We start from the raw sequence: 11,722 nt of genomic DNA, 5'->3' as shown, positions 1-11,722 counted from the left end.
TCGATGATTGAACTGGAATTTATTGAGTGCTACAGTTGAATACACAAATAAGTCGCTCAATAAATCTTCATATATGTTGACATTTCAATAAAATTGGAAATTAACACTTAAAACAAATAGGTACATCCATAAATAATTGTTGGTATGTTTTAATAATTTAACAAAAAGTTACTGTGCTGGTTAACCAATCAGAAGTTAGAGTCTGATAGCTGTATTGGACTGTCATATGCATATCATTAGAGTGTCAGAAGAAATTCAAGTAATATAAGAACAGTTCAACTAAAAGAAAAGAAAACCAGGTTCCAACTGCTGTATTTAATCAGCTTATTATCCTGTAGTTAGGTCAGAAATGTTGCTGTAGATAAACGGAAACTTGACCTCTTTGGTTGTCACCTACCGGCTTTTGTCAAGATATAATCCACAAGAACACATTGTTCAATAAGATCCACATGACCTTGATGAAGTGCTTCCCGAAAGGTAATTATTTGGCAAATACACAGAAATGCATCAATCCTCCAAGGTATGTGCATGTCATTTCAATATCATGTCTAATTCCTTCAGCGCCAATCTGGCTGCTGCTTCCATAGTAATTCAGTACTTTTTTATTTTCTCAGTGATCTTTTTCTGTCTTTATTGGCTCATAACGAAGCCGTAGCAGTTCAGAGAGTCTCAGCTGCGTTCAAAGGGGCAGTATAGGAGTTATATACAAATAGAGAGCTTCAGGACACAAGCCAGAGTTATCACTCAGTGTCCGTGGGCTGCTCGCTCTCTGATACCCATCTCGGTGCTCATGTGTGGCACAGAGGAGTCAAAAAGGACAGGCAGCCATTAATCCTGTGTCCTGCAGCTTTCATTCTCTTCTGCCAGTTGAATGCAAGATGTTGTCCTAAACGTATTAGGACGCATTAGTAAAACTAACACAGAACTTCGAAAAAAAAGAACATCGTACAACTGGTGTGATGTCTGGGTTGACTTCACTGCTTCAAGACTAATTGATTGTTTCCTCTCAACCAGAGACAGAAGACATCCCTCCGTCAGTTCACGCCCTGAACTGTGAGTGCACTTGGTTCATGAAGCAAGTCAATGATCCAAAGCAAGTCCATTGCTGAATGATTAAATGGTTGGGGTGCCCTTAAATCCAACAGAGAGGCCATGTCTCCAAAAATGAACAACATTGTTCCTGAGTCCATATGCAAGCTGTAATTTCTGTGTTTTATCTTGCTCTGAATGGCCTTTAAATCCATGCTGTTACATGGCTCTTCAGGTCTTAATAAGGTCTTCTGCTTTTGTTCGATGGTTGATCAGAGAATCATCCTTTCTCCATTTAGGTTCTTTATGCATGAGGTTGAAGAAGAGTTAGTGAGTTGAATTCATGAATTCCATTTATTAGGACTAAAATACAGCGCTGGTCCATTTGTTCATGCTATGTTTCTAGTTCTCTTTGTTGGCCTAAAGAGGGCGTTCCCTAATGTGTCACTTCCTTTAACCTTAGCTTTGCAAGCGTGTGCTCTCTGTGTGCGCTGTATGTCTATATAAGCATGGCCAAAAGAGATGGAGGAAAACACAGCATTATTTATTCTCAGGTCCACATTCCCCTCTGGTTTAAGCCAGTACTTGGTTAAAGGGGATATAAAAAAAATCGATTTTTAAGCTACTGCTCAGGGCAACGCTGGTAAAAAATGTTGTTAAAGGGTTAATGGAGGAGTGATGTTGTGAAGAGTATCAAAAAGACCAAGCGTTTCTTAAAGACACATGGAATAAATTATGAAGTCAAATTTCTTTGAAGTCATATTTGATACATTTAGGATTTTTATAACAACTGATGGTAACACACCTACTTAATCATGCTATAAAATGGAACAATGTGACTGGAAAACCCCATAATACTGCCTCTCTAAAGAAAGTAGTAGAAAAAATAGTTAAAAAAATATATAGAAATATAAATTGCCTCGGTAATCCTAAACTGACCTAAAACCGGAAGGTCAGTCAAAAGTAAATATCTGGTTTCAACTGAATGTGTTTTACAGTAATAGTTTATTAAAATGATCATTTCTGGGATTGTTTTTTTAAATTATTTTTTATTTTATTTTATGTTTTTTTGCATAATTTACCACCTTTAATTCCAACAATGCTGTCGGGAACCTCTTTTAATACGACCCTTAAACCTACACAATGTGGCATTTTAGGTAATTTGTACTGCAAACAACCATTGGAGTAGAGTTCTCTGAATAGGTTTATTCACAGAAATAACCAGAGGCAGGTACGGTGCTGACTTACAGCCTTTTATTCTCTAGACACTTGAGTCTCCTGATTTTTTAATGCTGACCTATCCTGTGAATTACCCTGACTATTTTCACTGTTGCTCTGTGTGGGACGTGGCCCTCAAAGGAGAAAGTGGCATCTCCTTACTTAATTTTCAGCCAAGTACCTTTTGTAGTTATGTAATACCAGCAATGTTTTTTTTTTTTTTTGCTACCAAACTGTTTCAAACAAATGTGCTAGATTGAGTTTGTGAGTCTTTTTTTTTTTTTTTTTAATTTACGAATCCCGAATTCATAAAATTCGGGACATAATATGGGAATAATGGAATAAGTTCCCAATTATTTGCGTGTATCTCGCTCTTTTGAAGCCCATCATACCTTTCCCCACCTGGGGGACATGGAACACTAGCTTTCTTCATGACCCACTTCAAATAATTGTGCAAGACAAAAGTGTCCGGATCTCTCACCGTCCTCGTTTGTGTCAATCTCAAATTATAAAAAAAAGGGGTCAAAATATGTCTTATGGCACAACTTGGTGAAAACTTCACACTGTGAGATTACAGTACAGGTGATCGATGAATATGCTGCCACTCACAATGATCTGCAGCACTGAGATTCTTCTAAAACAGACACCAGAACCCAAGTACAATAGGTTGACTTCACCAAAATACCAGCTTGGTAAAACTGACGCCTTCAGAAACGGTGGAAATCCCAACGGGGACTAACCGGTTTGATTACATCGTGGGTTCATTCTCCAGAAATTCAACAGGGGAAGAGAGGACAGAAGTCTTTTTCTTTCACGTCTTTTATTTGGCACAGGCGCTTTGTTTCCCTTTTTCTCTGTACGAGACGAGAGCAAACACCCGAGTCCACGGTAGGGTGTGCAGTCATCTCACAGACAAAGAGACATTTCCAGTTAAAGGCGTGGATTAATACTTCCTACTATCAGTTTTGTTCATTGGTGGGAATGTATGCAGTGTGACCGGAGTTGAAAATAAACACACATGCTGGAAAAAAGGATGTCTTCCATTTCCTGTGATTTTGTGCCGTCGAGTGGAAATTTTGTTTTCCTAATATTGCTACAAAAATAACAACCACAGACATCCTAATTTTATTGCAATGTGGTTGAAATAAAAGTAATCCTCCTCTTTCTTTGTTCTGTACATTTATCATCAATCTGAAGGCAATAACTAATCTCTTCTTGCAACTTTTCTTTTTCCTCCCAATTGAGCTCAGGTAGCTGTTTTCTCCTGTTACTCTTTTTGATATGCTCAATAATGGAATAATTACATGGGAAGCACTGATACTTATTAAACGTGTACAGTATATTATAACATTTTTACCAGTCTCAAATCCATCACACTTCATGAAATGAATGAGAAATACATCATGGAAATAAATGTATTCTCAGAATAATTTAATTGTAAATTGAATAATTGTATTGGATATATGCTCTAAAAATACCAACAGTTAAATAGTGAGTAAACTGACACATTCTAATTATTAGTTATGAAATGAGACTAACACAAAGTGTTTAGACTGTTTTTAGATAGTTTTTTTTTTTTTTTTCAAATAAAAATCTGAAAAGGTGTTGTTTGGATTTTGTATTCATTACATGTGAATCAATACTTTGCAAAGCTACATTTACAAGTCTGTTTGTGGTGTGCCGCTACCGGATAAGGCATAAAAACAAAGTTGTTGCATCAAAGCTCAAACTCGGTCAGTGGGCCGACGGAAAGCTTCTCTGAACTCCCATGTTTAAATCTTTCTCCAGATGCTCTGTTGCTGTATGACTGGACTTTCTGCCAAATAAGCTCTGATTTATTGCAGCTCTGTCTTTATGTTTAGTAACTTTTCAAGTCTATAACAAGTTTTCTTTCAGGATGTACACTAACTGTAGCAGCAAGTTAACAAGCATGAAACTGTGCATTAATAGATGCGAAACAAGCACATTAAGGCAAACATCTTCTGATTAAATTGCTGTTTTTTTTTTAATTGTTAATGGATCTGATGTTTTCTCTGGTGAGACGCAGTTATTAATAGGTAAACAGACTATGAATCATCTCACCTAAAAAGTTATTTGATAATGCTGCCATAAATCAAATGTATGTTCCCCGTATTTTTTTATTATTAATAAATAATGATGATAAAGAAGCTATAACACAATATGTGTAAACAGTAAGGACATTTTCGCCATGGCTCAGGAAGGATTGGTCTTTGGCAACAAATGATGAGTTTGCTGCATGAGTCAGATGGGTGTCGGCAGTTTTCATCACACATTTGAAAGTAAAGTACTAAAAACTTTTTTTGAAGCATTTCTTTGCTTTTTTTTAATTGCTTTCCATACTAAACACATCTGTGTGTCGAGTCTTTAAAATATTTCCAGTGTTCTGTTGTAACTTCTCAGAATATTTCTGGCAAGTTAACTACTACTCAAAACCGCATTGTAGTTGGTGTTTCTGCAGTACCGTTCATACACCACATTTCGTCATGGAGCTAAATGTGTTTGGGAAAACACACACTGGAGGAGCTGCAGAGCAGAAACTGTCATCCAATCTAAAATTATAGTTTTTATGGAAGCTATAAAAAACAAAAAAAAATTGTCAAACGAAAGCTAATGATAAGTGCTGCGTAAAGTTAGCTAAAAAAAAATACTTTGGAAGATGGTGCTTCTGGTCAAATGAGACCAAAACTGAACATTTCAACCTATGTAAAAAAAAAAAAAAAAAGCAGAAAACTAATTCCAACAACAAAACAAAAATCAATCATCAATCAATCAATCAATCAATCAATCAATCAATCAATCAATCAATCAATCAATAAAAAATGGTGGATTAGTTTCTTCAGCTAATAAAGCTAGTCGGAGTCGATGGAAAAATATTTAGCTGTACAGCTAAATGCAGATCAATTCTGGAGGAAAATTTGTTAAAGTTAAAAACATCTCAAAAGACTTGCAGCTGTAGTTGCAGCAAAAGGTGGCATTTAAATGGAAAAGCTGAATACACATGCGCAGCATGCTGTTCATATTTTTAATTGTAAAAAAGAAATACAGTTATTCACTACTTTGTGTTGGTCTATACATAAATTCTCACTTGCATACATTGAAGTGTGTAGCAGAAGAAAAAAGAAAATATTTTCTACATGTCAGCCATCAGATTGAGTTTGGCTCAGAATCTTCCAGTTTGCATCAGCTCTCTGCAATGTGGGAGAGTCCAGTGCACAAACACGAATACACAGAGCCTGAGCCACAGCCTTGCCTCTCTGTCGGCGACTGTGTGCAGGGATGAGCTGGACCGCACCTCCTGAGAGCTCCACCTGAAACTGGAGATGCTGGGATACCAGTAAAGGGTTAGCTTACATTGTCTTTGTGTCTTTCACGCTCCTCCTGCTTCTTTTAAGCTTAGACGGGTACAGGGCGTTAGGATATTAACATACAATGCTGTGGTATTTATTGTTTTACGTAATCCCTGTCACTGAAGCCAGGTACTTATAGTCATGCAGTCCTAAGGAGATGAAAGACCTAAAACACGTAGTGCTGGATACTGGAGTTCTCTCTTGTGTTTGTAGTTTTTAATATTTTCTGTGGGATTTGTGGATTTAAAAAAACTTCCTGCTGGTTCAGCCCTTTTGATTTTGTTGAGGAGAGGAAACCTATTTTAATCTTCTTTATTTTTCTATTTATTATTTCGGGTCAAGATTAATACTTTTACAACAGGTATGTATCGTTTTTGTAACTTGAATGTAATACAATGAAATTTTGCTCATGAGTCATATTTCTGGAACTGCATTTTCTACACTAAATTTATTTGTCATAAAGTGAAAAGGCCGACCTGGAGTGACACAGTCTAACATGCTCTTTAAACAGCTGTTCAAATTCTGATTTCTTTTTATTTATTTACTTCTTTTTTGACAAAAAGAAGAGATTATGAAGGATGTCAGAAACCCAGTTGCTTGATGCGCTGCCAAAGGCACTGATTTTCTGCTCCCAAAAAAAAGAGGAGATTCTTCCCGTTAACGGTGGCTGGCGTTGCTGTTCGTCGGTCTATCTCAGACATTAGGGGGTATTTTTGTGGGGCCGAGATCTTTCAGCTATTTCTCAGTGCAGGGAAGTGAGAAGGGAGGGGAAGCAGAGCCGACACAAAAGGCAACATTATTCCCCAGCGGATCTGCGCTACATCCCACCATGAATGGAGTATTGAAAAACATAACATTGGGGACAAGATTGTTTTTCATCCCTCATAACTGAACCATTTGTCCCAGAGTTTCGAGTGGTGCGCTCGTACAGTTTCCAAGGGAGGCAGCCTCGGTTCTCGAGCGCCGGGTTGGTGTTAAAATCCCCCACCTCCCGATTGGACGTTCGACGCCTTTGACTGTGTTGCCTTTGGGCTTCTGTACCTCATGTTTTGAGACAGTTACACACTGGATGAACCTGGGTGAAAGCTGTTTGCAGTCCTTTTGCACCAGCTCCTTTCTACAGACGCTGCTTCCACAGGCTGAAGATAAGCAAAAAGTGCAGTGGCAGAATATTTTAACATCCTCCTCGCTTCTTCCTGCTTTCCGAGACGAGAGGCGCCCCCGCGGTGTCATCGCGGGCCTAAGCGTTTCGGAGGATTCTAGTGACAGATTGCAGGAAGCAGCGTTTATGCCTGACGATGGGGGACCACAGAAAGCAGAAATGTCTTTGTGTGCTACCTAGGCCCGGAATGTCCACTATCTCAAGGGGCCAATATCAAATTCTCCCTTCATCATCCCCTAATACGCATTCCTGGGTAAGGTCAGGGGGAATTCTGCACGAGCAGAGAAACAAACAAGCCAGGGCAGGGCGCTGAGTTTTTGTGAATTACAGCGTGTCTCTTGCGGCTGTTCTCAAAGGTCGCTCGGATGTTTGGGTTTTAAAGTGTCCGCAGGTGTTAGCTTTGGCACAAACACTGGATGTACATCAGACGGCAATAACTGATGGTTCAAACCCAATCAATAAAGTGTGTTGCACTCCACAGTAGATCAGTTGAAAGTGTGTGTCAGATATATAATTTTTTCCCCCCGTTGGATTATCAGACCGCTGCACCCAACTTTAGAGCATCCTCTTGACGTTCTGAGGAAGTCGCTGATGTTACTATCTGACTGATTACTGAGTGATCCCTATGAATCCTGACATTCCCTTTCCGAAGGAAAATCCCCTGGAAAACACGGACAAAGGTATCGGCCTCTGATTGTAACACAAGCCTTCTCCAGCTGCTGGTGTTGCTCAAAACCCCAAACCTCTTCCCCTCCACCCCCCCGACCCCATCGGTCAGTGCAACTCTCCCTCCAAATCTGGGTTTGAGGGTGGCCATTTTGTGCACGTTAGTCCTGATTGGATCAGAAGCTGGTGGCTGTAGAGATGCACTCAGAGATCTTTTAATGTTCATAAAGTGATCTCTGGAAATGGCGTCTCTTCGAGCGGACTGAAACGACCATCCAAACCCCGCTACATCACAGTGACAACAGCCGCAGGCCGTGCCAGATAAAACAATCCAATACTATAATCAGACCACTCCAAACCAGGACAATGAATACTGATTGTTTTTCAGTTGTAGAAAAGTGTCTGCCACGCTGGAGGCTGTTGCGAGTCTGGAACGCATGCAGCTCTGGACTCTGGGTGCCCCTGATGAGAGTAAACTGAGAGTCTGTAACTGTGTGTGTTGCAGCCAGATGGTGAGTCAGACAGCCATGCGAGGCCAGCGTGGGGCGGAGAGCGAGTGCAGGTGCTGGAACCCGGCCGTTTGGCTCCTGGTGTCCCTGCTGGCTTCCTTTGTGTTGGTGCCGCTCGGCTTGCTGAGACTAGGTAGGTCTGGTGGGGGGCCTGGGGTACTCAGGGTTTATCTAAAAACAACTGGCAGACCTAAAGCTACTTAAATATGTACCAACATGATATGTAATAGAGGTAGCAATATGGTAAAGTATAGTACAACTTGAACATTTGTATTTTGATTTAAACATCACAGGTGTCTTATGAAATCTTTAAAATGGAAAAGACGTTTTCAGAGAACATTCTTTTTTAAATGATTCACTGTGGTGAAGATTTAAAGAGTCAACACACACAAAAAAAGCAAATCTCTCCTTTTTTCATGTGTTGTTTGCCTGCAGTGCTGTGAAAAATATTCCCCCCCATTACCGATTTCATCTGTTTTTGCCGTTTTATCACATTTAATTGTTCACATGATCAATAATGAGTTAATTTAATAAAAGATTAAAGCTATCCAGAACAAGCGGAAGTTTTATTAAAACTGAATTTCACCAGTCAGACTATCCGCTGAGATCAACAACCCTGTGTGCTTTCACAGAATGCAGTCGAGTTTCCAGAACCAAATGGGCGTGGCTTACAGCTCACTGAATTCACTTGAGCGATGCCGAGACATGCGGGGGGTTTCCCCAAAGTGAAATCCCCAAAGAGGCTGGGTTCTATGTTTCAATGCTCTTCCATTGTTTTAAATCCTGCTAATGCTTTGCATATAGGTGCAGTTCTCACATACACCATCCTTTACATGCAATTACACATCAGATTCTGCAGAACAACATATCTCTAAGTTCGTCACTGGAAAATTGTACGGTGCCTTGCTTTGTGCACAATGTGGACTTATGTTGTTTCTGCAGGTGTCTTCACTCTGTACAATATCCCTATGTCACCTTTGCTCTGCAATTCCAATGTATACTGGCAACCACGTGAGACTACCAAGTCGCATCAGGGTCGTAGTGTTGGTGTCGGGACCTTAGCTTGATGGCAAACTAATGAATATGCGTAGATCACAAACCAAACGGAGGATAGGGCTACGGTCATTAAAGTTAATCTGTTTGCAAAGACTTTCAAAAATCTTTTATTTGATAGCCTTAGTGAGAGACAATATTCACAAATGGTGAAATCAAGGAAAAGTTGTTAAGTCTCTTAGGAGAGGTCTGCCTAACAAAATTACTCTAAAAGGTCACTGATGACTCTCCACAACTCAATACAACAGTCAATGTTAAATCAGAAACTTAACAGTAAGAAAAGAAACTTGGCAAAACTAGCGTCCAGTTTTGTCAGTCCACTTTAAAATTGATCAAAAACCTCAACAAAACTAAATGGATGTTTTCAAGCAGCCTTGTCAAAGTCTGGCTTTAGTCCGACAGAGATGCTGTCGTGACGTTAAACAGTCTATTCATCTCCGGAGCCCTGCGATGTGGCCGGCTAAAACGGTTCTTTAAAGAAGAGTTGTTAGTCTGTTAGTCCAAGGGTGGCACAGATAGCTATGAAGGGCTGATTGCTTTTCACGAAACTGCCAGACGTGTGTGGGAAGATTATCCTTGGTGGTCGATGTCTGATATTAAAATCTGACTATATGAAATGTGTGTGATTTAAAAAAAAAAGAAAAAGCACAAACAGAAGCAATTTTAACATTTCCCCAACACCATATGTATGTGTATTAACATTTGATTGTGATAACCAATTCCATTAAATTTGATCTGTTGGCAAGAAAATCAGCTTCTCTGAATTCATGTTAACTACTCATGCAATACTTTTAACTACCTGTAGTGGGAGCAGTTTACCACTTATCCTTCCTGGGTCTTGGAGGATGTTTCTACAGGAAATAACTGGACGGATATTTAAGATTTCTTTTAAAGTGAGACTCATGTCTCTGTTAGTGATGGTTGCCTTGACGACGCACGCGTCTTGGTACAGAGTCCTAAATGAATATTGTTTTACACTATATACTATATTCATCAAAACAGACCATAATTCACTTGAGCCTAAGCATAATAAGTATATCAACAATCACAATAAAGATGAATTAAATCTAAAGTTAATTATAATTTTTAGATATGAAATTACCCAGGCAACTCAGTACCATGTCAGCTTCAGCTGAGATTATTTGGAAAATATGAGCAGAACTCATGTTTTAAACTTTGTTTGCTGTCAAATCTTAGGAATATATATCCTTGTAAATTACGACATATTTTATTATCATTATTTTTAACATAAAACCTAATAAGCAGAAGGTTTTCAAAGGGCAAGGGGGACCAACAAAATATCTTGGGACTCGGGAATCAGCTACAGATAAATTAAAGTGGTGAACCATAAAAAACTAATAATAAAATAATAGTAAAAAAATAATTAAAGAAAATAAATAAATGACAGGAATGATCACTGCCCACAGGTCAAAAATGATAAAAACTATGGAAAACAAAAACTGCCACAATTCACTGAATAAATTAAGTTTTTCAAATTTATTTTAATTTGCCATTAATAACTTCAAATTGGACAAAAAAAGTAGATTATATACACTTCCAAATCTACAGTCTGGTTTAAACATAGAGGTAACATTTCAGCTACACCGTCTCTTTTTTAGTGTAAAGTTAGAGAATTGACGACCACTCGAAATAAAAAATGTTTTGTCTACCACAACATAAAACCACTGCATAATAATAAAAAAAGTTGGTTCCAAGAATCAAGGCCAAAAACTGAAAATGAATGGGACACATGAGCTGATTATTTGTGAATTTAGGCCGAAAACACACGGCGGAGTCCCTGATAACGCTTCAGGACCGGTTGTACCTACGGGCGAACTCCCTGTAGATGGGAGCCTTTGTGTCTGTGGGTACTGTCTGCCCCCTGCTTTCCTCTCAGACCTGGCCAAAGCCCTGCAGCCATTTCAAAAGGGAGACACGATCAATGTCACTCTGTGAAACAACCCATGCAGGGGAAAAACAATTTGTTTACATGCGCCGACATCTGCGCCGTCTGGTTTTATCCTATTGCAGAGTCTATAGATGTGAGCCTTGCTGACTTTGTTTTTCTGTTTTGTATTTTCAGGAGGCATGAAGATAAACAAACGAACTCTAAGCAGTAAGTAACATTCAGTTATTAATTTCTTTCTTTTTTTTCACAATTCGCAGAATTCAAAATCTCATACAAGAAAGAATACAAGAGGTGAAGAGTAACCAGCATGTGACACCATGAAAGCTTCTGCTTAGCCGTATTAGCACATTGCTCATGCCTTTGTGTCACAAACAAATAAAGGAGGTTGGGAATTGACCTACATAAGAAGTGGTTGTCACACAAAGGTCATCCTGATGTCTTTGTAAAGGTGTTGGAATCTGAGATACTAATCAGCAGTCAGTGGAGTGTCCTCCATCTGAGTTAAGAAACAGCACTTTTAAATGCACATGAACCAAGTGAATAAGAACATCTTTGTCATTTTTTTTTAAAAGTTACTTGTATAAAGGCTTGTATTTAGGATGCATGGTTAGGGTGAAGAGTTAGAAGAGTGAAGCGTTGAAAGGATTATAGTTGTTGGAACCTGAGGTGTCGCCCTCTGCTGACCATTACAAAGTTTTCAGGTCCAAAGGCCTCATGCCATCTGCTTGTTCACAGCAAAAAAAAAAAAAAAAAAAAAAAAAAAAAAAAAAAAAAAAAAAAAAAAAAACAAAAAAAAAATAAAAAAAAA

General features: G+C 38.8%; 1 protein-coding gene across 1 annotated transcript in view; it reads left to right on the top strand.

Annotated features, from left to right (window-relative positions):
- The first annotated feature begins 5,760 nt into the window (after positions 1 to 5,760).
- Positions 5,761 to 11,722, top strand: part of LOC106947052 (scavenger receptor cysteine-rich domain-containing group B protein) — a 25,354-nt gene continuing 19,392 nt past the window's right edge. Inside the window, 3 exon segments of the mRNA XM_015031836.1 lie at positions 5,761 to 5,976; positions 7,949 to 8,085; positions 11,092 to 11,121. Coding sequence (XP_014887322.1) covers positions 7,953 to 8,085; positions 11,092 to 11,121 — 163 coding nt within the window. The 5' untranslated portion in view covers positions 5,761 to 5,976; positions 7,949 to 7,952.

The sequence above is a fragment of the Poecilia latipinna genome, unplaced genomic scaffold (genome assembly GCF_001443285.1).
Source record: "Poecilia latipinna isolate Pla-1442-1.1 unplaced genomic scaffold, P_latipinna-1.0 Scaffold220, whole genome shotgun sequence".
NCBI lineage: Eukaryota > Metazoa > Chordata > Actinopteri > Cyprinodontiformes > Poeciliidae > Poecilia > Poecilia latipinna.
The sequence above is the reverse complement of the archived record's forward strand: the minus strand, read 5'-3'. Positions and strand labels throughout refer to the sequence as shown.